Raw genomic sequence first — 25,998 nt, forward strand, 5'->3', positions numbered from 1 at the left:
GACCATATGCACACAGCGTCGTGTTTCAAACAAATTTAATATCCCAAAAGTTGACTTAACTTTTCCTAGAGGCTTTACATGTACAATATGTACAGACGGAACATTTTCAGTAATTAAATAAAATGTACGATGGAGACAAGGTTGTTTAATATAAAAAAGAACATAACATTTCTATGTCAACCCATCTACTGAACTGTATAAGTGCTGCGCAAAAGTTACTCGATTACTTTTAAAGACTTCATTTCTAAAAAAGAAATTTAAAAAATATTTAAGAGCAAAAAAAATCTGAAACTGGAGAGTTCCAGAGTCCAAAAGCAAAATTAGTCTTTTTTTAAAAATGGTATTAAAACTAAATGATGATAAACACTTTTAAAGTACACTGCATCTCAATATTGTAGTGTTCTTCATCCATCGGTATTTAATCTCAAAGTCAAACTAGAAACATTTGAAAACATCTGAAATAAAACAACAGTGTTCATGGTTGTTTGTCAGCTGAAAGTGGAATGTCTAAAAAAAGAAACAGAATTCTAGATTTACACAAATCTCTGGAAAACTGAGTTCTTTTTTCAATGGCACAGTATAAACGACATGTATCATTTAACACTGTCTGTAATGTACACTTGTGATCTTAAGTTTGGGCTTGTTGGCCCATGTGTGAAATGAAACTGGCTGGATATGTTCAAAAATAGAAAATCTTCAAATGTAAAGGCTCACTAATAAGTTGCAATTAACAGACCGTGAATAACGAGGTTCAGGGGACGGAGACGAGAAGAGAAACACACCCTTTGTCGTCAAGATCAGTGGTTCTCAACTGGTCCAGCCTCAGGACCCACCACCAACTCCCTCATGAAAAATCAGGACATGAATTTCAGATATTTTTTAACCAATCAGATTTGTTCAATGAAAAAATGGTTTGGACCTCAGACAAACATGTTTTAAAAGCCCTTCATAGACTTTTTTGTGGCACAATATTTTTTCCATGCACACTTTCGCAAATCCACTGAAAATGGCTCCGTGACCCACTTTTGGGTCCTGACCCACCAGTTGAGAAACACTCATTAAGATTTCTGCAAATGTATCACATTCCTAAGGAAGCCCTAAGAAGACATTTATCAATACATTTTAGCTACTCACTTTTTCCACGAGGCGTAATGTCCCGTAACCGGTCTCGTTATCCCGGGACAGCGGGAAACAAAGGCTGAGATCTCGGGATAACAACTGAAGTGAACTCGTCCTCACAGGAAAACGAAGTCGATAAAAAGCAATGATGCAAGTCTGCTGTGGCTTCTGTACATTCCTGGACTTTTGATTCTTTCTGTTGCCCAATAAAACACTCAGTTTCATATGGAGTTCAGCTAATGACTGTAGTAAACTGTTACATTGTTCAACATATTAGCTGTGGTGTAAACTTGTTTCTTTGCTGCATGCAGAGCTCAAACGCTTCTTTAACAAAGCATCAACTATGCTAAAGACTGTATGCAGGCCAGTTTTAATAGAGCCTGGTTAACTAGTAGCTGTTAGTAGTGTAGAACATCTTAGTGTTAAAAATATGCTTTATATACTTGGTCACTGTATACTGTAGTGTATGTGTGAATACATTCATGTATTCATTTTGACTGTAGCAGTGCAAATCACTTTTCTTCTACCCAAAGGGACATGGAGGCATTGTTTGGAAATACAAATGTACACATGTCAGAAACATAATAAAAGTATAAAAACACTCACAAACACAATCTACCATCCTACAGTTTGGCAACAAATCAATAGACCTTTGCCTCGCAACAATAAAGAGCCTAACAGCAATGCCGATTGATTATCAATTTCAACGGTAAATGGTGCAATCAATACTGCACATAAATGTAGGAAACACTTTCTGATACAAAAATATTACTCTATTATGCAATAAACTTTGCATTGGAACAAAAAATAATCTATAACACCAAAAGAGAAACAAGATACAATACAATCAATATAAAGAAATAAATAACTTAGAAACAAGTGCAAACAAGAAGAAAAACATTTTTGCATTTTTTTGTCTTCACAGGACAAGATTTGTACATTCTGGCTCAGCTGCACGGCTTCCCTTCACGGAAACAGAGACTGTGTCTGATTAGTCCTCTGCAGACGTTCATGTCACAGCGCACAGTAGTCTGCTGCCTCCTTGTGGTCAGTAGTTTCACCACTTATTAATGTGTTCCTTTTTCCTAACTGATCTTCTGCAGCATTTTCTCCTCGATCAGTTCAAACTGCACGCTGACCGACATCTCTGCGATGAACTGGTCGCAGCCCTCTTTGGTCACCTGCTTGCAGTATCGCAGGTCGATGTGACAAATGCTCCCGCAGCGCTTGAAATAGGTCAGCGACTGGTCTGTGACCCGGTTGCACACTGCAGGGAGGAAAAGCACAAATGAAGCAGAACAGGTCACCTGCACAGACACACACACAGCTGTAAGACAAACACACAGGGATTAATCAGATCTTTAAGATATTCTGGGACATGAAACCTTAAAGTATTTTTTTTTTTATGGTGAAAGGCTTTTTAGGATGAATGAGGAGACTGTAGCACCGAACAGGAAGGCAAAATGTGTTTGCCTTTCAGCTATCTCCGTAATGTCTCACTGCTTTTAGATGTTAATGGTTTTTCAGAAGGACAAAAGTGTAATATTGGATTATTTCAAGCATCTGTGCACTCTGCAACAAATGGCATGGAATTAAATAAAAAGTGATTTCACAATCTTTATCTAATTTCATGCCCGCGTTTGCATGGAGAGAAATAACACCAGAGGCTTCTCTTACAACGTTTCTGCAAAAATAATCATTGAAACTCTCATGAAGGTCAGATTTATTGCAGGATTGTTGTTGTACTCTGCAAAATAGTAGTCGAATGTACCTTTTTCTATTTGAATCTGCGATATTGGTTACTGGAGGATTTTCTTTGCCTGTTTTTGGCAACAATACGACAACGTGGAACAACCCTTTGACAACCACATGACCTTCAAAAAGGTGAGCACTAGGTGAGAAAATAAACGCTGGGCACTTTTTCTTCTGTGCTGCAAACGCTCTCTAGTGAACTGAAAAAAGTTGAAAAAAAGATGCTGGCCCTCAGAAAAACACGGATCCTTAACCAGTATAGGAATGAGCTTTGGAAGATGATGTGCTGATCATATGATATTTGTGTTTATAGAGGTAAAGATTAAAAAACACTCATATGGCCCTTTAAATAAAGTAAAATACTTTTATTTATGTTTAAAATTAAAGTTAGGTTAAAATCCTCTGTTGTTACTTTAGTTATCTGGTAAATTCAGAATTTGTCCACTAGGGGGCTGAAGTTAAATGCAGCACAGACGGGCACCTACCTGACAGGTTGATGTCAGTGAGCGAGTCTCTGGTGGTCGTCCCCGCAGCAGTCAGGATGTTGACGGACTGGTCGGTAACGTGGTTGCAGTAGCTGAGGTCCAGTTTTGACAGCGAGGGCATGTAGCGAATGATGAGACGCAGAGATGTGTCCGTAATGTCCAAACCTGCCAGGCGCAGGTCCTCCACGTTACGCAGCTTACTCCTGTTGTCCAACTGACCTATGAAGGAAAGAAAATAAGAGATGATCAGAGGAACAGAGACCAAATGTAAAGGGTTCATTTGTGCAAGAAGCCAAATGTCAGTCACCAATCAATCAATCTTTATTTGTAACAAACGTTATCTCGAGAAACTTTACAAAAAGAGCTCTTCTAGACTTTACTCTTTGTTATTCATTTACAAAGACCGAACATTCATCCACCATGAGCACGGAACTTAGCAACATTTAGCAAAGTTACAGTGAGTGCTGCAGGAAAAACGTCTGAAACATTATCATGATCAGGGTTCTACTTCACTGTATCAATTTGAAAGATTATTGAATTGATAGTGAATATTTGTCTCATGTATAATTAATCCCATTAATAAATAAAATAAAAAAGGTTTAAATATATGATCCTTCTATCAAGTTTTATCAGGCTTTTATCTGTGAATTAGCCTCACATAACGTATTCCTCAGTGACACAGACTTCCGCTGATTAAAAAACACTTTAATGAGCTATACTGTGGTGTTGATGTTCATTTATCCATTAAAATAAAAAAACAGGCCCAGTACTTTATTCATCATCATAGTTAATCCTGCATTCACCCTCTTGCTGCTGAAAATAATCACCAGAGACCTTATTGCGTATTAATCCCTGGCTGAAAATAGTCACAAACATATTCACTATTTATGCTTGTTTGGTGCAACAATTACTTAAAATAAATTGTCAAGCTGTTTAAGGAAATGGTTTAGCCTTGTTTAAAGCTAGGCTTTATATTTGTGACCGCTTTTAAATATGCAGGTATTCAGAAAGAATCATTGGGCCTAAAGCCGGCTGTGGAGGACTCATTTTGAACAGTTTGGGTCTTTCATGGGATTGTTCGGCAGTATGAAAAATATGCCACATATTATTTATATGATTATTATTTCTTTAAATTTGACAGCAGGCATTGAATGGCACTCCTGATTCATGCTCACTCTTAACTGTTCAGACAGTATGAGTGTGAATGGCAGGTCGGCACCTGGTCTGTTATCTGTAGGCGGCGACAGCAGGTCCCTCATCTGAGCATCTTTCAGTCCCTCCACCCACTGAACATCCAGAGTTCTCAAGAGGGGACAGCTGGACGTGCAGAGAGCAGAGACAGCTACCCATGAGCACCCTGAGAGCAGCAGCACCCGCAAACCTGCAGGGAAAACAAGGACATATCAAAACAAGCAGATCTTTTTCTTTATCATTTTTTTGGGACGTTTGCCTTTATTTGATAGGACAGCTGAAGAGAGTCAGGAAATGTGGGGAGAGAGAGTGGGGGGGGTGGCATGCAGCAAACAGCGTCAGCATCTTCTCTAACTCTTAAGAATCTGTTCTCTGTGATGCCACGAGCAGCTCGGCAGCTAAAGCTACAGCAGACTCAATGTGAATCTCTTGAACAAGTCTTGCCCTATTTTTCATTTTTTCTGTCTCCAGAGTTTGAGTTAATCAGAGGTCACAAAATAAACCAACGCAGAATCTAATTAGCTGAATGATCCAGCAGAGACGTTCAAACGAACAAAGGAAAGCATTGGAAGTAAACCATCGAAATCCACACGCCTCGAGGGATACAATTATCCAGAAGAATGAACCAAATGGGAACATATGGGAGTTGTAACTCATTAGTGCACATGATGCTACACAAACACACTTTTTTTTTTATCAATACCTGAAACAATTATCTAACTGCCTTCATCATGCACGTTTGTAGACTTCATCAGCACAAATATGTTGGCTGTACAAATCTGGACAAATGTTTACTCAAATCCCTATACCACCTGTTTCCCTTTGTTTGAAGTTATAATTAAAATCTACTTCACTTGTTAAAGTGACTGCATGGGCTAATGTCTTACACTGTAAGTTGTGCGACCATATTCTCATGTTTCTCAATTCAGTTGTTCATAAACACTAAGAATAACAGCCCAACATCTGAAATGAGAATTTGCTAAAATTTTACCGGTACTAACATTAAAGAGGACATATTAAACCCCTTTTCCACCTTTTCAAACAGTCCCCTATGGTCTAAATGAAACATCTGTGCTGTGCTTTGGTCAAAATATAACATGAATCAAGCACCAGAGGAGGTTTGTGACCTTGAATAAACCAGCTCTCTCAGAATGCTCAGTTTTGGTGCGTGTGTCTCTTTAAATGCAATTTAAAGAGACACACACAGACAGACACTCAGGTTACCCAAATATGTTCAAAAACACTGTAAAAATGAGTTTTTCATAATATGTCCCCTTTAATCGATCAGACCAGAGGCGGCAAAAGTACACATTTAGACATGTTCAAAAGTATACATCTCTGAATGTGTGCAAAGACAGTTTCAAAAGATTTGGGTTTAAGTAGAAGAAGTACTATTTCAACTTCATTATTGGAGCAGAAGTGAGACAGAACAGGCTCTGACATAGTCTCAGTCCCATTTCACCCCTTAGTCCTACCACTTAGCCCTACCCCTTCGTTTTGCGCGTTCACGTGTAGGGGTAGAGTGTCCCAATTCTTGTTGCAGCGGAGGAATAGGGTGAAGTGTTAGGGCTACTTGGCCCTTTAAAACGAGATAAAATCTCTCAGTAAAAATCAAAAGAAGCCCAATGAAGGACATTTCAACCAGCTGTTTGTGTGCAAAGCTAACTAAAACTAGCATCAAATTGTGGAGGCTTTTTTTTTGTTTAAATCATTCAAAATCTAAGTAAAATGAATATCTTCCTTTTAAATTCCCAAATATGCACATCTGAAGCTACTTCAAAGATGATGAAGAATCTACTTCGGTGTTAGCTGGTTCACTTTTGCATGTTGAAACAAAATGTTGCTGTTGGTCACAAACATCAAGAATCTGAAGAGACAAGTCTCAGGAACAAGAAGTCTCTCTCTTGATATTAGCTGGTGGATACACCAATGAGTCATATTCTTTATGCATATATGTTCCAAGCTGTTCAACCGGTTGAATTGGATAAAATGTTGGAAATGTGGACATAAAGAATCAAAATATAATGATCAAGAAATTCCCTAAGAATTAAATACACAGCTAAAGTAGAGACACCTGAACCCCGACCATGTCACTTCCCATCTCTTGCCTCAGTGTGTTTCATTTGCTTCTCGTTATAAAAGTTTATTCTGGTTGAAAGTGTTGATTGGAATACTTCTTCAGGGAGATTAAAGTTATCTACCTGGCAGTCTGTTGATGAGCCAGCTGAGTTGTTTCTTCGAGATGTTGGTCCAGCTCAGGTCCAGCGCTGCCGGCTGTCTCCGGATGATTCCGCTCAGCATGAGAGGCGTGATGGACTTACAGCGGTTCAGATTGATCTGCTTCCAGAGCCTCTTGTCGCAGCACCTGGTGGGACAGGCAGTTAACAGAGCTGTTTGAAGTGAGGATGGTGTGTGTGTGTTTTTTTTTTTTTTTTAACTCTGTGGTGCATCCTGTACTCACCATCTGTTCCACGTCCTGCACACGCGCATGCACACACACAGATCTCTGTGCGTCAAGTGACCGAACACCTTCATCCACATCTCTCTCTGCATCAAGTGAGCTTCTCCGTCGTTTAGCGGGAGTCTGTCAGGCGGGGGGCTAATGGGAGGTGGGCGGATCACATGGCGCTCCATTTGGATGCATTTTGGCGGTGATCTGCAGGGAACGGGGCGGGGACAAATGGGTGTGATGGGCGGGTTTCTGTTCCAGCTGAGCGGTGAGTAACCACGTGTTGTCTCTGTCACTTCCTGCCCTCTGTGTCGCAGCCAGTCGTCAAGGTTGCCGCTCCCGTTATTAAGAGGCCATCTTGGCTTTTGGTCTTCGACATTGTTGTCAGGCTCGGCTTTTACAGGTCTGTGGTTCTGATTTGCCAGACTGTCCTCTGTTTTCAGTGGCCGTCTGTTTTGATTGGCTAGTCCTTCCTCGGTTTTAATTGACCTGCGGCTCTGATTGGAGCCCGAGTCCTCTGTTTTAAGTGGTTTACGGTTCTGATTGGTCATAGAGTCCTCGCTCTTCAGTGGTCTTCGGTTGTGATTGGCTGGGCTCTCCTCTGCTTTCACTGAGATGTTTTTTTGGTCCTCCTTCTTCAGTATCTCCTGTTTGAACTCTTTGCTCAGCTCTTTGTTGGGGAGACGTCGGCGTTGATGGCGAGCCTTGGGATGAGCAGTGCTCCTCTCCTGAGCATCTCCTGATTCGCTGCTCGGTCCGGCTCTAGGAGAGTTGGAGGACAATAAGTCACTTTCTCTGCCTGCCGATGTCCTCAGCAGCGGATTCAACAGGAGCTTTCCTTTGTCCTCTACACTACTGTCTCTTTCTCTTTTCACTGTCTCCTCCTCTACGGCCTCGTCTTCTCCTTGGCCCTTTTCATCAAACTCGTTTTTCTGCTTAAAACGAATCCTGTCTAAGAGAAACCTGTCTTCATCCCGATCCTCCTGGTTGTCTCCATCATCGCCGTGATCATTCTCTGTCTTGATTTGCCGCAACATCTTCGGAGTCAAAGGATCCTCAGGTTTTGAAAGCTTCTTCTAAGAAAAAAAATGAATGAATATAATTATCTCTTTCAAAGTCAGTACATTAGAGTGAATTTTCAGAATATTAAGTTGTGCTGTACATTCAACTTTAATGGGAATGAATGGGCTGCGGATAGATTTATGAAATGCTGAAAGAGAGACATTTATTTTGAGACTTGACCTCTTGAAAAATTGCCTCCGATAGTTTGCTCGGTCCTCTAACAGTCAAATTAAACAGGATTTTGTGGCAGAACATGACAAAGCATGGTAAATCATGGTTAAAAACAACTTCAATCTTGGAGAAGTAAATGGAATAGGTCCAGCAATTGTGTGACTGATCATGCTCAAATTTTAAATGTTCTGGGAAATTAAAGTTTAAGGTCAATAGAAGATTACAAAATGAACAAATATTGTTAAAGTTATTTAGTCAACTGCCTTTTTTAAAGAACCAAAACAAGAATGAAACTTGAATGGGACATTTTGCTGTTACTGCACTACAATCAATGTCCATCCATCCATCCATTATCTATACCACTTTTCCCATTCTTGGTCGCAGGGGGGCTAGAGCCGATCCCAGCTGTCATTGGGCGAGAGGAGGGGTTACACCCTGGACTGGTTGCTAGTCAATCACAGGGCTGACATATAAAGACAGACAACCAGCCAAACTCACATCCACACCTACGTGCAATTTATAATCACCAATGAACATAACTAGCATGTCTTTGGACTGTGTGAGGAAGCAGGAGGACCCGGAGAGAACCTTCTCGCTGTGAGGCAACAGCACTAACCACTACACCACCGTGCAGCCACTCTGTAAGATGTGCAATGGCCTAATTTCCCACAGAAATCAAATTACAATGCATGCATTACAGTATATAGTAAACATTGGCATGAATCAGTTGCATCATAAATAGCACCAGATTATCATATTCACTATCTAATTTTTTTTATTTTTTTTATAATCATTTTACAAGAAAGGGTAATAAAGTCAGGGATTATTTCTCAGAGCAAAACAAGAGATTATTATTACCGCCACATTGATAAGCATAAGTGATAAATAACTGTAATGGTTATACCTTCTTTTTCACAATAATAGGTTCATCGTTGGTATCAAATAGTTTCCTCTTTTTTCTCAGAGGGTTGTCCTCAAGCCGTGGTCGGGGCGTACCATCCAGGGACAGCAGAGGAGGACGTTTCTTCGGAGGCTCGTCCTCTTTCCTTTTCGGGCATTCTTCCCGCTCCGCCTTTCTCTTCACAGCAGAGGTCGGAGTCAGAGCAGTTACAGTCGCTGTGGCCATCATTGGCGGCTCCGGCTCCTCTTTTGAATCCCGGTTCGGCCGAGGTTCTTTCAGTAGCGAGCCAGGAAGGTTCGACGCATACTTAAACCCTGGCCCCCTTTTTTGCTTTGAGGCCAAAAGGTTAGAAAAAAAAGAGACAACAACTTTATTTCTCTTGTTCTGAGATTAAGAGACAAAGTCAACAGTATACTTGTGAATGGTTCAGACACATACACATTAAAGTCCATACAGATGCTTACTTTCCCTGTTTTCCCAGCATGGTTGCACTTTGGGCACTCCCAGCAGTTTGGCAGCTCGTCATTGACGACTCCGTTTGAATCCTTAACCTGAACACATGATGCACAAAGAAGACGAGGTTTACTCACGGTTCAAAATGTTTTTTAAGGGACTAATGTTATAAATTCTTCCACAAACACTTTGCTTTCTCATTGTTAATGCACTTAAGGATAGGGGTCACACAAATAATAAGAGGACATATTTTAACATAGCTTGAATATTTATACCACCAGGCCAACACTTGGTCACACTTTCTATGAATGTAAGTTTTGCAGGGACTAAAATCCTTGTGTGTGTTTTACATATAATTTGTAATGTTTTCAATTTTACCAGATCCAAGATCCAACTTCAAGAGCCTAACACCTCCACTAAATTTACCACCAATAAACTGTTACATCCTCACTGACTAAAACACAACTGTTTTTGTTTTTCTTAGACCATTTCACTTGGCAGCTTGCTGCATTAGCTTCAGTGTAAACCTCGTATCTACACCAACTCCACTGTCCATGCTTGTATGTAATTATATATATATATATATATATATATATATATATATATCTTACTTATGAGATCTCATTCACTTGCAGAGTGCATCTGGAGTTCAGTCGAAGAGCTGACTGTGAAATGAGCTGATGCTTAATATGCTTAGATTGTTGCTGTAAATGCAGTAACCATTTGTACCACCATTTTTTTCAGTAAATATAGAATAAGAACGGAACAGATGTTAAATATTACAGGGAAATAAAATTCTGTCTTTCCATGTCTTCATCCTTCAGAGCATCTCTTCAGATCTATCAATAGGGGGGGGGCATCACCATTAGTTTGGTGTAATTAGTAAAATGTTTTGGTTGTTTTGTATGATTGACCTCACTTGTTAAGGTTATGTAATTATCTAATGAACTTGTGTTATGAGAGTCAATTATACCTGGAACATAAAACTAAAAATATGATTAAATAAAACCAGATCATTGTGAGAATAACTTCCTGGTCGTATATTGAATACATAATGACTTTGAGTAGTTCACCTTGAGACAGTGGGGATGAACAATCTCATTGCAGATGGAGCACTCCATTAGCATAAGGTTAAACTTTTCCTCCTCATCCTCCACTGTGTCCTCTTTCCCCGCCTCTCCACAGACCAGACACACGGCTGTGTGCGGCAGCACGGGCTGGAGAAGAAGAACAATAACACAGGCTTGAAGATACGGCTGCTGAAACAAACTTGTATCCTCTTTAAGAAGAACTCCTCTTGGTAACAATTATAGTTGAGAAAGCAGTTAACAGAACAATCCTGAAAGGTAGAACTGTGTGTTAATTCAAGGTTCAATCACAATACTGCACACAAGAGAGTTAGCTGTGTGCAATGGTTTGTGCAAACTTGGCATTAAACTGTAAATTAACGTGTTTGTGTTCAGAACATTCACCACCATGGCTTGTAAATAACCTACTTACATTTGACTAAGAAAACAGAAAACACTTCCAGGTGAGTGGTGTGATCCTGATGTGCAGACTGAGCTCCAGCACTGGATGATATGAGGGTTTATTCAATTCTTGTCATGTAATATACATCAATGTAAGAGTCAGTTTAAAGAGAATGACTTTCCCTCAGAGATGACATTACTTAGCTCTAAGCACTGCTCCAGTATGAGAGAGAACTGAACATCACCAGCGAGTTTAGCCTCCTGGCATATCTTTATGATGTGACACAGTTGCTCAAGAGTTGAACGCACACATGTGAGATGTCTGGAAAGATGGCACCTCTCTCACTTTCTTGTTTCAAGAGGTCGAACATTTCAAATGTTGATTCTAATTTTGTGTACAGAATGCCAAAGAACGAGTAAAACCAAGTGTTTTGTTTGTCTCTGTCCGTGGTGCTGAAAGATTCAAACACAGTTTTTGGCAAACCCTACCATAAGTTTACATTGTTTTCTATAATTCAGGCAGCATACCAGCTGACTGAAAATTAACCCTAAAAACATAAAGCAGGTATAACAGGTGAGAATGGTATAAAAGATGCTAATTTCTTGGATGAAAAATACCAATCCTCGCTGAACACTCCAAAGCACAAACATGCAGAGAAATGTCCAATAAGATACTGACATGAACTGAATGTGTCATTCAACGGGATGTTGTTTACGTTCATTAGAAAACCATGGTCCAGTGCTTTGTTGATTTAAAAAAAAAAAAAAAGCTTAGCAAAGTACTTTAATTTCACGCCTGTTATATTGTGGAGAGTGTTCAGACAACGTCCTCTGAAGCTACACGCACAGACAGCATTATTTAATCTATTTATAGCGCATGGTGCTTTTAGGCCGTGTTGGATTTCTGTGAATAGATATGTGCTTATGGATGCAGAGTCTGTAGGAGAGAGATGTTGGTAACTGAAGAGTTGTGTTTTAAACTTCATACAAACATTTAAAACAAAAAGAATTCTCAATAGGAATAAAGATTTTGAAAAATAAGGCCATTGATGTCCTCTCATTTCTAACCAAGTTATTTGGTCTCAAGTATCTAATGTGATTGTACACGATAAACGCTACATGGAAGAGAACATACTGTATCGTGAATCAAAAAACATGAATTTAATTAAAACCAATCAGGATGTCCTGTCCTACTCTGTTAAAAACCAGATGCCTCTGGGCAGTGTCTTTTAAATGGAGGATTTGCCAAGTTGAAGAAACTGCTGTTTACTGCTGTAGAGAGGGAAGTGCTTGTGCTCAAATCAAGAGTGTTCTAACCCTAGAGAGAGGATATAAGGTGTTCGTGAGCCTGGCGGGAGGATTTTTTTTTTTTTTTACAATTGGCAGTGTGTCCCCAGTTTTTCAGCCTTCCTGCTAAGTTAGGCTTATTGCCTCCTGGCCTTGGCTTCATATTTCACATACTGAAGAGAAAATGATTTAGATCTTTTATCTAACTCTCAGCACTGAAATGAATAAGCCTATTTCCCCTACATGTCACACAATATAGCCTTAACATGGGCTGTACATGAAAGGAAAATTCACTGCATGCACTACAAACGATGAACTCACTGCAATGCACTGCCTCATGATGCAGGACTGTTTCATGCGGCCGGGCCCGCCAAACTTCTTCATGTCTTTGCAGAAGTGGCACTCTCCACACTCGGTCCGCAGGCACGCCTCACACTTCCGACAGCGCGTCCTTCTCCTCCTGGCACCAGATGTTCCCCGACTGGCTGACAGCTTGACTGCTGATGCAGGAGAAGCTGCCATCTTAGGTTTTGGCCGGTTGGGAGGCCGGGGCTAAGAGGATAGAGAGGATATTTGATTGAGTCAACTCATTCATACACTGACATCAAATGAAAAGATATGACATTTTTTAATGAAAGTAAGGAAGGATAGGGGCGCTGGTGGCGCAGTGGTGCAGTGGTTTGTGCACGCGCCCTATGTATGGAGGCTGTAGTCCTCAACGCGGGCGGCCCAGGTTCGAATCCAGCCTGTGGCCCCTTTCCCGCATGTCATTCTCCACTCTCTCTCTCTCTCTCTCTCTCTCTCTCTGATTTCCGACTCTGTCTACTGTCCTATCTCTCAATTAAAGGCACAAAAAGCCCACAAATAAAGCTTTAAAAACAAAAACGAAAATAAGGAAGGATTATTTTTAAATACTGAAATATTAAAAAAAGAGGATTGCGAGTTTAAGTTGACTGATGCAGTAGCACTAAGAAGCTGATGTGTTGTATCTTCTGTTTCCTATTAGCTTTGAAAAGACAAAGTTAAGTTTGCAGATGCTTTACAATATTTATCTATATACTGGTCAACAAGATTCTTTATACTCCATTAACAGTCCTGTACTCTCAATTGCAACACATTCCATTGAATACTGGTGCTATGTCTGCATTATAAGTCTTTATATTATACATATGTACATATATATTGCCATTGAGTTGTGGGCAGCTCTGCCTAATGTTCTCTTTAGTCTGCAAAGCTCTGGGTCAATAGTTCACAACACATACACATTATTAAAAGAAAAAAAAAAACCTTTATCAATCTATGCATACATAGACACCACACACCCTGAAGCAGAAATGTGATCACAAACCCCCGTGTGCCACCACATATTTTTCATGGTTATTAAAGCAGTCGGATCCAGGACAGAAAAAAAAAACAAACACATAAAGAATGTCCCTGAAGGCATCTTCCAAATTTAGCCCTTCACTTGCCTGCCTGTTCTTCTTCAAAGAGTAGCTGCACTTATGGCTGCATTTCACACATGTTTCAGCACCTAATACTCTGCGTAAAGAGGCGCGCACACTCATTTATAACAGTAACACGATAAATGTGCTCTACTTAATCAAACCAGGCCTTTGATCGCCATTGTTCTTTCTCTTGTGTTATAGATTATTGCTTCTTCTCAGGCTCTAAAAAAAACCAACCACAACAATGTATCTTAAACATGCATACCACATGTCAAAATACTGCCAACACAGCCGTGAGAGAAGATGTGTGAGATGCACAAGAACAAGGAGGGCACAAGACTGCAGAGCTCTTGGAAATGAAGATTTCTTTAGTTACATCGGCAGTGCAGATTTTCCTAGTGTCAGCATAGCAACAGCCACGTCCCATTCCCTAACAGAACAGTCTATGACACACAGACTTGTAACCAATAAGAACTGTAATGAGACTCTCTGACAGAGAAAGAAAGCAGGCTCAATCTTAGGCACATTATAGTCATTTATTCCAACAATAGCCATGAAATAGACTGACACAGGCAGTCAGATATGTGCTAACCAGACAGGATTAGAGGCAGTTATTGGGTTGGGGGGGGGGATGTAAAATCTGCACTGGACTGGTCTGGGGGTATTCAAGGGGATTATAGACAGGGGGTCTGTTTCAGACCAACACTGAAATGAGACCAAATAACCCAGAAAAAAAAACCCACTTCTGCAGCTTCAGCACCGTGATATGAAACCAAGCTTTTTCATGAATCATCTGGTCAGAGTGATGATAAATAAATCTTTATCACTCTCTCATTGAGCCTGTCAATTAAAGTGCAGGTGTATAGGGTAAACATACTTCATATAGCTGTCCATATTGTGTCCCAAATCCCCTCCTGACCCTCCTCTGTCTGCTACGTGAACCATTTCTAAAGCACACCACCCCCCCTGAAATTACAATTAAGTTTACATCAACACAAAATATTAAGTCTTAGTAAGCACTCTCTGTCTCAGGTACAAGAGCTTCTTTGCAATTATATGTACCACATATGTCCACGATAGGAGTTACGTAACAGATTGTAGTATATACTTGTGTTCTCTTTGCACAGGAACAAGGAGAGTACAGGAAACAAATAGTAATTTCTCAGCTCTTCAAAGCCTGTTCAGCTGGGAAACATAATGAGACTCGATTGTTTATGACATAGCCTCAGAGCCTTCTCCAGCTACTGTGGACAACAGGGAAAATCAATTATTGAGGATACACTTAACATCACCTTAAACACGCGTTAGAGACAGCGTATTCTGAGGACAAAAACAACACGACCTGTTGTTTATCAAGGCAAAGACCTGAACCACAGTCCACACTCACATAAACATGATCCCAGTGTTAAAAATATGATGAAATCGCCGACCTTAATTTGTGCTTTCTCTTCACGTCTCTGAGGGTTGTATTAGAAAAATGTTGATTTCTTTTTTGATTCACAGCTTCCTGGAAGGGTTGTTCCCATGTTGTGCCTTCAAGGTGTCATATGTTGTAAAGGCAAAAGCATGTGCTCGTGTGGCTGAGAACAATATTAGGTGTTTTCCCAAGTGACAACAGGAAGGTGGAACACGTGTTGCACCCAAATAAAACCTCTGGAGTCTTTAGTTACTCCGTAGCTGAGGACTAAACAAAAGCTGAAAGTGTCAACCAGTTAAAAAAAGAGCCAGAGTTTATGCACAGCTTGCTTTGGACAGATTAAGAATAAACTGAATTCTGTGCTGGATTCTTATTGAATATTTGGGTTTCATACTGCCGTGCAAAATATCTAATTAACTGAATTATTTGTGGACAAATTGCATGCACTTTAACATTCATAGTGTTTAAATGTGACCCTGTTTTTTTTTTGTTTTTTTTTTTACATTAGTGATGTATAAATAGTTAAGCCGTGGCACAAATAAGAGGTGTAATTACTTGACTTGAAGCAAAATACTGAATATATTTTATATCAGTCAAAAATGCAAAATGGACTGCAGTAAATCTTGTTCAAATCTAAATGCAGCCACAGATTGAATGTAAGGGGGTGTGGTTCAAAGTTTAAAGAGGAGAACATTTGAACAAACACAGTGTAAGCAGGTCACATCTTAGATCTCAGCCATTTTCACTGAACTGAACAATATCAAAAACAACCGACATGTTATCATTAACAACTGATAGGCATAACAACCGTTTTTTTTTTTTTTTGTATTAACTGTTCAATCTCCTTACATGCGCCTCCAAAGGTTTTACAACCAAGCCATGAAATATTCATTCTCTGCATCTACGTGAATTCCCATACCTCTGCCTCAGTGCTTTGAAACAACCAATAGCAGCCCTCAGGCTCTGAGCTATATAAACACAGCCTTCTCCCAATGCTGGTTTTACCTGACAAAAACACACAAGCATTGCCCACAGACACACACTCTCACAAACACAAACCAATACAGAAAAAATAAATAAAAAATCAAAGAGCAGACTGAATCAATGCATTCTCTCCAGGTAACTCCATTTCCTTGCTGCCCTGTGATGCTGCACGCCGCTATGTCTGGTACAAGCATTCCTCTGGTGGCCTCGCTCTGCCTGCCTGCCTGCCTGCCTGCAGAGTTTTGGTGCTCTAACCTGCTCAGAGTCTGACTCGTAGTCCTCATCATCAGCGCTCAGCGACATGGCCATAGCTGGTTTTTCATACAACGTCCAGCTCACAGAAAACTGACATGGCTGCAGTCTCCTCCTCCTCCTTCTACTCCTGCTACCGCTGTCTAGCCTACAGCCCTCCCTCCTACTCCACGGCTCCACAATACCACAAGCAGATGTAGGAAGCACAGACCAGCCTGATTAATATGGATAGACTCCTGGGAGAAGAGGAGGGGTTTCAGGAAGCATAGGGCCAATGGGAGGCTGCTGTGCATCAGAATATGCAGCAGGGGGAGTCAGCTTCTATCCAATGAGGGGGGGAAATGCAAAACAGGTGTAGTGATATTCATGATGAACGTCACAGGGAGAGGAAAGCGTGCGCTGCAGCGCCAGTAGAGCCATATGGCATCTCATTACAAAGGCAAACACAAAGAGGCCCCAAAAACCAGCAGTTGGCTTTTTGGAGGGACGGCTTGGGGGGATCCAGAGGCGCCAAGCAACTAAAAATCACCTCCATCCATTCATAAAGAACACATCCCATCAATGTGACTCCTGCTGAGGCTGAACCTCCTTTTACACAATACATGGGTTTTTCCTAACAATTAATTACTTAGTTAAAACAAAGAGCATGTATAATAACAATCTTTATTTAACCCAAAATTCTTTAAATATTAGATAAAAACATCATATCATTTAAATTCAATAAAGTCAACCTACATTTTTTTTTAGATAACAATGCACTACAAGGAATGAAGAAACCAAATATAAATATTCTCTAAGTACAGCAGTATATGAATTTATACATTTGTAATTATGACCTTTACATTTAAGATATGAGTGAACCAGAAAGAGGTGATTGTTTCCAATGACTTTAAGAGCCTTGTCTTTGACCTGCTGGTTTTGGCCTGGTACAGATATCTTTAAAGGGGACATATTATGAAAAATCCACTTTTACAGTGTAAAAGTAAGTATAAAACATATATTTGGGTAACCTGAGTGTCTACTGACCTACAAAATGTGAAATTAACCCATCCACTCCTTTGTTTGTGGTCTGAATGAGTCTTACAACACAGAGAAAAGTGCTCCGTTTTAAATTTACCCTAACTTTATGTCACAAGTTGGATTCTGGTATATAAATAAAAAATACCCTCCCCTTCCCTGATATCTCCACCCATGGACTCCACACCCAGCCTAGAACAAAACTTTTGAGCAGGTACGCCATTTTTATTCTTGCTAAAGAGGAGTGATGTCTCCCGGGGAAACTTAGGGGGGGGGGCTCATTGCATTTAAAGAGACACACACACCAAAACGGAGCGTTCTGAGAGAGCTGTTAATACAGGGTCACAAACCTCCTCTGGTGCTTGATGGATGTTATATTTGGACCAAAGCACAGCACTGATTTCATTCATTCATTTAGACCACAGGGGACTGTTTCAAAAGGTGGAAAAGGGGTATAATATTTCCTCTTTAAATCAAAGATGAAAGAGGCGATGCAGAACGTCACACTCACTTTAATCCAGCAGAGGTTTACAGATATGAATCACTCATTCACTCAGACTTTTGAAAGTACATACAGACTAGGGCTGGGAATCTTTGGGGGTCTCACGATTGGATTCAGAATCGATTTTCGATTCCAAACGATCCTGGCTGAATTTCTTGTTACTCTATTTGGCATTCTACTGAGTTAAAAAGCTAGCCTTAGCACATAGCAGGGAGTGACTGATCAGCCCAAAAAAGTTATGAATCAATTTTAAATCTTAGAAGAGAAGAATCTCGATTTTAACATAAATCGATTTTTCCCCCACCTCTAATACAGACTACCTGTAACGGCCTCTTTGTTAAGATAAAATAATCATTATTGAACAAACAGATCAATGGAAGTGAACTGGATTAAACTGGCAGCACTTCAAAGAAGCATCTTTAGTAATTATGATAACACCACATATCTAAAGTAGCCCTAACCCCTATTATAAGTCTTACATTTTTAGATTTTCTTTTCCTTTTTTAAAATCAAACATGTCGACTAACTTCAGTTGAATGACCTTCACCAGGTAACAAACGATGTTCCACAAAAGTAATAAGAAGGTCTGATGCAGCAGCTGAGATATTCTTACCTTTATAGCTTTCTTAGGCCAGGACACCACAGGAACTCCGGTGAGCGCTAACTTTTGGTCATCATCAGCGTGTTCTTTTAAGACAACCTTGACAGCCAAAGAAAAACAAACAAAGAGTCAAAAAGAAATCTTTAATGTAAAAATTGCTGAGTGTGTGAAAACAAGAAGAATGTGTCATCTTAATGTTTCTACCTTCATGTCTTCCAGCAGGCCTCGTGGGTTTTCTATTCCCTCTGGAACACATTTCTTATTTTCAGGGAGCGACTCCAGCTTCTCCACCAGAGTCCTGAGTCCGCTCAGTTCAAACTCCGTCAGATGCATCCACTTATTTGGCGACTCTGAGGCTGGAGAGTCAGAAGGGGTTTGGGGGAAATCTATCGATGTCGAGCCGGGGTTACAGCTGTCCTCCGAGTCCACAGATAACACTGCTTTGAAGAGTTGCCCCCTCTGGTTGTCGGGAGAGCAGGGGCCATCGTTGGCAGGTCTGTCAGATTTTTCACCCTGGTCGTCCCTGACCTGAGTCTCACACGAGTCCTCGTTCATGTCCTGGCTCCTCGAGTCAGAGAAGGGGCTCTCTGTGTTTGCCTTTGTCTCATTGTCTCAAGGGGCAAAATGAGAGAAAATAGCTAAGTCAAATAACTTCACATGTTTCTCCATATTGTATGTCTCCTTTTGAACAATTTGAATTTTCCTTAAATGTAGCTACATAGCTTGTGAGAGCACAGCAGAGCAAACTGAGAGAAAGGTTTTTCATTAATACACTTAATAAGAGATTTAATAACTTGAGAGCGATCATTACAGCTTTAGTACTTATCAAGGGACACAGAGGATATTAGAAAACAGCTCACCCATTACTACAGGCTCTTTACGGATCTCATGAGAGAGGTAAGAGCGTTTGGTCAGGCAGTGGAGGTACCTCTCCAGGACGTACCAGGATATCTCGTAGTAGAAGGGGAAACGGAACTTGGAATGAACCTGAAAACAGGAGCAAAACTGGCTTTGGTTTAACCTTGAGAAACACCTGTTTTTTTTTTAAGATTTGTTTTTTTTGTGCCTTTAATGCAGAGATAGGACAGTGGATAGAGTCGGAAACCAGGGAGAGAGAGCAGGGAATGACATGCGGAAGGAGGCCACGGGTGGAAGCGAACCCGGGCCTACCGCTCGAGACGACATCCTCAATACATGGGACGCGCGCCCTGACCATTGCGCCACCAGTGCGCCCCCGAGAAACACCTGTTTTTTGATGAAATTATTTTTTGTCTTGCATTTAAATGTCATGCCATGAAACACTGGAATATTTATGCTTGTGTATTAGCATGATAGAGAGCTAATGATATGTAGCCTATAGCTAGCAGCAGCAGCAGCAGCAGCAGTTTAAAGATGCAGCTCAAACACCTAATACATAATAACAGACAGGCAGACGTCTTCGGGAACAAGCAGTCTTAACTTTTACAAATTGTTTTGTTGTTTTTTAGAATTGCGACAATTTTAAAAAGCCACAAAGAAGCTTAAAGGTCACACACAACAAACACATTACAGTAGGAGGTCATCTCTTTCCCCACCTTTTTTTTTTTCAAAAATATGACATATGTCTTAGAGATGATTTTGATTAATTAACTCTAAATAGAGTAAACTGTACTGCAGTGCAGGTCAGATTCCAACCTTACATGGAAAGGTCCAGTCAGACTCCTACCTTGGTCCTATTCTCTATCTCATGGATGGTAAGCTGCATAGGAATGTTAAAGCTGTGCAGGATGTTCCCTCCAAACACAAGTGTGTCCTCAGGAGTGTACACGGCATGAATCCACCCTTTATTACAAAAGCAAAGTTAAATAACATGTGTAAAAAAAAAAAGTGTAAGGACTCATGCACATAGTTTAATATACAGTATAATACGCAGGTATGGCTTAGCATTAGTTTTCATTGATGCTGCAGCTAATCTTTTCATGCTGGCTACTTTAAAAACAGCCGTGCCAACACACCAGATGGAATGAAGAAGGTGTATCCCTGCTTAAGCTCTACTCTCTGGCATCCATCCGCTCGATCTCCCAGGAAAACATCACTCTGCTTGCCTGACAGGACCCAGTCCTCGTAAAGGGTGAGGTTATGAGGGGTTGGAGGCACAAGCCAAAACACCTGAGGAGGAGTAGAGATTTAGATTTTAGAGGTTATTCTGGGCAAGTTCAGCTACAAAATATCAACTCTGAGTCTGTTAACACCACTGAAATATTACCAGTCTTTTCTAGAACAGTAAATTACTAATAAATGAGGGTTTATGAAACTAAACAGCAAACATAAAAGACAAATGGACTTACTTTTTGTCCCTTAAATACGTGATACCAAACAGACGTTCCTCCAAAGTCGATGTGGAAGTCTGTGTAGCAGCCTTTCACACTCATCAAACAGTACCTAAAGCAGGAAAGAAGATACACATTTATTGAAAAAGGGCCAAACTGTGTGTATAGCATAGATTGTAAAGCAAAACACCAGACACCCATTAAAAGATCTTAAATGGAGGGGAAAAAAACAGCCAGGCAATCAGAACCAATTAGGAGTCAGCAGAAATCTCTGTTGTGTTTTGCTGAAAACAACAGCTACAAATTGAAAACACCACAAGAGATCGATCATAAGAACACTCGAGCAAAGAGCAAATTGTTCACAGTAGGACACTGCTTCTCTGGAAATTAATTGGGGAATGATTAGTACCCCAAGGCACGAATGATTCAGTCATTTAGATAGATGGGAGCAGCTCCGTTTATGTATATACACAAAGTATTAAGTTATGCGTCCCACAGGGAAATGATACAACAGTTCTTTAAACAACTGGTGAGACAGTTACAATGAATGACACAAACAAAACAAACTACGCCAACTTTTCTGTTTGACAAGAATGTGGAAAAAATCCCAAACAAATGTGACTTCAAGACAGAACAAGCTTTCTTAACTGTAACATCTTAATTCTCGCAAAGTATCTAGTTGATACTCTTCTCAACGATAACTGACCACAGGGCGCCTGAGAGTCAGCACTGTCATTTGGCGTACATGAGAGAAAAGGATTTACAGAAAACAAGCGTATTATTTGATTTTTTTTTTATGACTGTACAGTTGATCCAAAGAAAAAAGAAGAAAACTGGGATAACATTTTTCTAGCCCCTGAAGATATTGAGTTTTGATTCACATAACACCAGAAGAAAAGCAAATAATCTAATTTCAGATGTTAAAAATAAAGATTATTTTGCATTTTTGCTTAACAAAATAATCAAAAGGTCTGGTTGATTTAAAAACGAGTCTTTAACACAGCAATTAACTCCAATCCAACCGCTAATGATGAAATATTTAGAGCTGGATAATAACAGTGAACAAACTAAAAAACAACAAAATGACAAAAATGACAAATGTATGGAACTTCTCTAACATTTCTATATCAGATATGTCATGACTTATGTAAAGTACATCACTATTTGAACTCATACCTCTGGGGCAGTTAGTTATAGTAATTACATGCCAACACAGATACATAGACGGCATGGGGATCATTCAGGCTACATCCTGAAAATTAGGCTCAAAAAAATCATTAAAAAAATGCTCCTGCTTATTGAGGAATGTTCAAAACTGTTCCACATTCAAATATTGATTAGTGCATACTTAAATTGTTTTCTTTAAGAAAGAGAGCAGTCACTAATACAGTTAGGATTTCTGCATCAAGCCTGTATAGAATAACCTAATTATAGAGAAGATGTATGCAAAAGTATTTGTATTTCTCCATTTGTCTATAATTTAATCTCTACCACCAGCACTCACCTAACTATGAGCCTTTTGTAATAGAGTATAATTTAAATAAAATACATATAAATAATTGGGTTGGGTTGAGAGCTGGGTTGGTAAGGTTTACTGCATTATATCTGCCAAATTTAAGGTTTACATTTGAATTGAATTTGAATTGAGTCAAAAAGGAAAGGCACAAGCAGATTTGACTCTTTCCCTCTGTGCAAATGCAAGCAGCTGATTGGCTGAGAGGTGTCTGTGCAGTCAGGCTACAGCTGTTATATACCCATCCTCCACTGTGGAAAACTCTGCTGCCTAGCAACAATCAGGAGCACGTTCAGGAGATGGAATAACACCAACAGTGTGCAGCACTCTGCAGAGCTGAGCGGTACATGAGAGATTGAGATGAAAGGAGAAACTGTGTTTGCTGCTAAGGAAGCAGCACTCTTCTTCAAGTATGTTCTCTACTGTGCCCCACACATTTCTCTTTCTTTTCACACACAGACTGACACTGAGCTCAGAAAAATGTCAGTCAGCTCATACCTCTGCACTTTAGGGTACTTCATTTCTGAGATGACATTGGTTGCTTCTGTTTGGCTGTGTTTGAGATCAGGAGGCCACATGTTGTCCACCCAGTCCACTTGATCCACCTGTGACAGAACACAAAACGACTCTATTATGGGAATGTCTTCATCACACTCTGTTTAATTGCAGTACCAGATGCATGAGACATGCCCTTATGCCCTTCATGTAAACCTTTAATGAAATAGCGCCATGTTAAATTACCACTGTGGGCCGCTTGATGAGGTTCTCCAGTTTAGTGTGGCTGAACTCTAAGCTGATGACGTTGAAGAGTTTGTCCCGCTCTTCTTCTGGTGTCTCATAATAACGGACAAACTGGGCCATGCTCATTTCAGAGCCTTTCTGGGTGCTAACATCCATAACATCCACAGACCGACGGCTGCCTGCAAGCCACAATCACAACAGAAAGTGAATTAATCCTATTAGTAGTAGTAGTAATAGTAGTATTATTAGTACTAGTATGATTTTTATTATTGCTGTTGTTATTATTCTAACGTAATAATTACTACTATTATTATTATTTATTATTTTGTGGGATTGATACAAGGAAAATATGCATTTGTATTTGACAGTTTAAAAATTGAATCATGAACTGTCCTAGTGCTTGCAATGCACTACCTTCTCCACTAGATGTAGCAATGACGCCTCTAAAGTCTTCAGACAGAACTCTCTCAGGCTTCTCAAAACACATTTGTCAACACAAAGAAATTCCATTTTCTTTGACATTATGACGTTCATAATGAATAAAAGGTGTAAGAAAGTACATTTAAACATGTTGAGTTTTTTTAAAGGAGGATAAAGAACAGCCTACGTTGTGTGAGAGAAGACATATAGACACAAACATTAAAGATCAATCACACACTTAAAAATGTTAGAAGAGAAGATCAACCAAAAACAATATGTTATGTTGAAGTTAGATATTATTTGAATGAATAAAACATTTTGCTCATAATCTTTTTAATTTGTAAACTTCATTCCACTTCACAGAAGAATGACACAGTAAGCGATAAAAAGATGCTATAGCAACGACATAACAGAAGCCATTATAGCTGGGGTTGTTTACACATTTTTATTTAAAGCATGCTGTGAAAGTGAATAATGCCATGGATCAGTCTGATACTTAGTGCACATACAGATAATTGTAGGTTTCATTTAGTGCGATTACTCCACCCACTGACTGAATTTTTGTGTTGGAGGGGTTTTGCATCCGCCATTACAAATGAATTCAAACTTCAAAAAACTCAAATTTACTAACCTCCCTGATTTTTGCTCCAACTGTTTTAATCCTCTGAACTAGCAGGTGGAAGTTTTCACCCAACGTTTTGCTTCGTTTAACCCATCTAACTGCTGCATCACTAAAGATATGTATGTGCATATACTGTACATAAGTGTGTGTAAGAAGCATTGTACTTACCGACTAAACCCTTAATCTCACTCACTGTAAATTCTGGTTCGGGCATTCTGTGTAAGAGAGAGATTTGATACAATTTCACGACATTGCAGTACAACAAATACAAATAAGGTTCCACCAAAATGACAAACTATCTAAGAATATATTCGACAACTAACTGACAGGTGATTTTCCATAAATTGCTTCTCACCTGATCCCCAATCCAGCTTTCTCTTTAAAAATAAGTGGTATCCTGAGTGCCTCCCTCTGCACATATTCATAAGAGAAGTCTGCAAGACAATGTTCCAGACAAAAGCTTGAAATTATTGTAAACAATGCATCTTGTACATCAAAAATAATAATAATAATAGCAGCTTTTGGAAAGAAAATACGATGTGCTGTGTGATGCTTTACCTTTACCCTCCATGGAGTGGACAAATTTTGCACTGTAACTGTCACTGGCGAGTTTTTCCTCCACACTGAAACCTCGGATGTTTGCAATTTCTTCCACGTCAGACAAATCCTCGTTTTCGTCGTACATCCTCCGGCAGATGGAGCGCTGCCATTGAAAACGACATTTATTTACATTCCCCAAACTGCAACACGCGTGGAAAGCAAACTCTTCCTGTCACAAACAGCCCCCCCCCCCCACCAACCCACCCACCCCCACCTCTCCATAAAACAGACAGAATAAAACCATGGAAAGTTAACTGGACCTTTATCTTTATACCACAGCCTACTTAACAAGTGTAGCAAGGGTCTTCAGTTTACTGCAGTCATGTTTATTTTCTTAAATGTGATGTCACAGAATAACAAGCGACACTAAGACATGTGTGCGTTACTCCATAGTGTTCCCTGATATAAATATTGATTTATCATGACTCTACTACAGCACACTATTTATATTACATAACATATATGAGAAGTTATCACATATAAAATGCAATAGTTTCCCTAGTAGGCTCTAACTTGAACTGCTTAGGTTACTTGACAAATATCCCAAAGCTGCACACGTTAGCTTAGCTTACTAATTAGCTCGCTGCCAATCTCGCCTTCATAAGCTAACATTAACACGGCAGATGGTACACACCAGCCTGCGTCCGGATTCGGCACACGTTTCCACGGCCTGAGCCATCGTCTCTTGTGAATGTTTCCCGGTCATTCAGGGTTGGATGAGCATCTTCGTGCGTAGTGAACTTAAGGAAACATTTAGCACGCTTTTGCAGGTTCAAAACAAGGGAACCATGTTTTTGTGTGTTACGTCATCGTCAGGAACCAAAACATTGTTGGGCAACGTCACGGTGTGTTAGTTCACTTGCTTTTTCCAATGCTACTACAAAGAAAGAGAAGCATCCACGTCAAACGGGGAGCTCTCTGTTAGGGGTCCGAAACAATTAAAATCACAATTAATCATAATCATTGTCTATTTACGTCTTCCGTATTAAAAAAAAAAAAAAAAACACACACATGAGTAAAAATGTCCTAATAGCGTCCCTTTAAAAAAATGCTCATTCATTCATTCTTATTGTAATAACTCCAGCTTTAGTGCTTTGGACGTGATTTGAATCACGTGGACTGGTGCATGTGTGGTCAGTCGTTGTTGCTGTTGTTGTTGTTGACTAAACCCTTTTTTTAAAGAAGCTCTGACACGTTTAATGTGGTTGTTATAACATCATTAACTTAGCGCAGGTT

The 25,998-nt window shown here is 39.9% G+C and overlaps 1 protein-coding gene across 3 annotated transcripts; it reads right to left on the reverse strand.

Moving 5' to 3' along the window:
• Positions 1-18: 18 nt before the first annotated feature.
• kdm2bb (lysine (K)-specific demethylase 2Bb) lies at positions 19-25,866 on the reverse strand. Of its 3 annotated transcripts, none has more exons than XM_065965812.1 (21): positions 25,397-25,866; positions 24,721-24,865; positions 24,518-24,596; positions 24,331-24,377; positions 23,121-23,299; positions 22,878-22,984; positions 20,885-20,978; positions 20,552-20,705; positions 20,263-20,378; positions 19,418-19,544; positions 18,762-19,168; positions 18,570-18,656; positions 12,661-12,891; positions 10,657-10,800; positions 9,594-9,681; positions 9,134-9,468; positions 7,009-8,069; positions 6,749-6,912; positions 4,576-4,737; positions 3,357-3,575; positions 19-2,386 (listed from the first exon to the last, which is right to left on the reverse strand). In XM_065965812.1, the coding sequence occupies exons 1-21, from the start codon at positions 25,466-25,468 to the stop codon at positions 2,205-2,207; spliced, it is 4,200 nt and encodes a 1,399-aa protein (XP_065821884.1). In that variant the 5' UTR covers positions 25,469-25,866; the 3' UTR covers positions 19-2,204. The 3 variants fall into 3 exon arrangements, with proteins under 3 accessions (XP_065821884.1, XP_020485479.2, XP_065821883.1); XM_020629823.3 differs by having other exon boundaries at positions 7,009-8,072; positions 9,134-9,460; positions 9,595-9,681; positions 25,397-25,859; XM_065965811.1 differs by having other exon boundaries at positions 7,009-8,072; positions 25,397-25,857.
• Positions 25,867-25,998: the final 132 nt, after the last annotated feature.

Source organism: Labrus bergylta, chromosome 17, assembly GCF_963930695.1.
Source record: "Labrus bergylta chromosome 17, fLabBer1.1, whole genome shotgun sequence".
Classification (NCBI taxonomy): domain Eukaryota; kingdom Metazoa; phylum Chordata; class Actinopteri; order Labriformes; family Labridae; genus Labrus; species Labrus bergylta.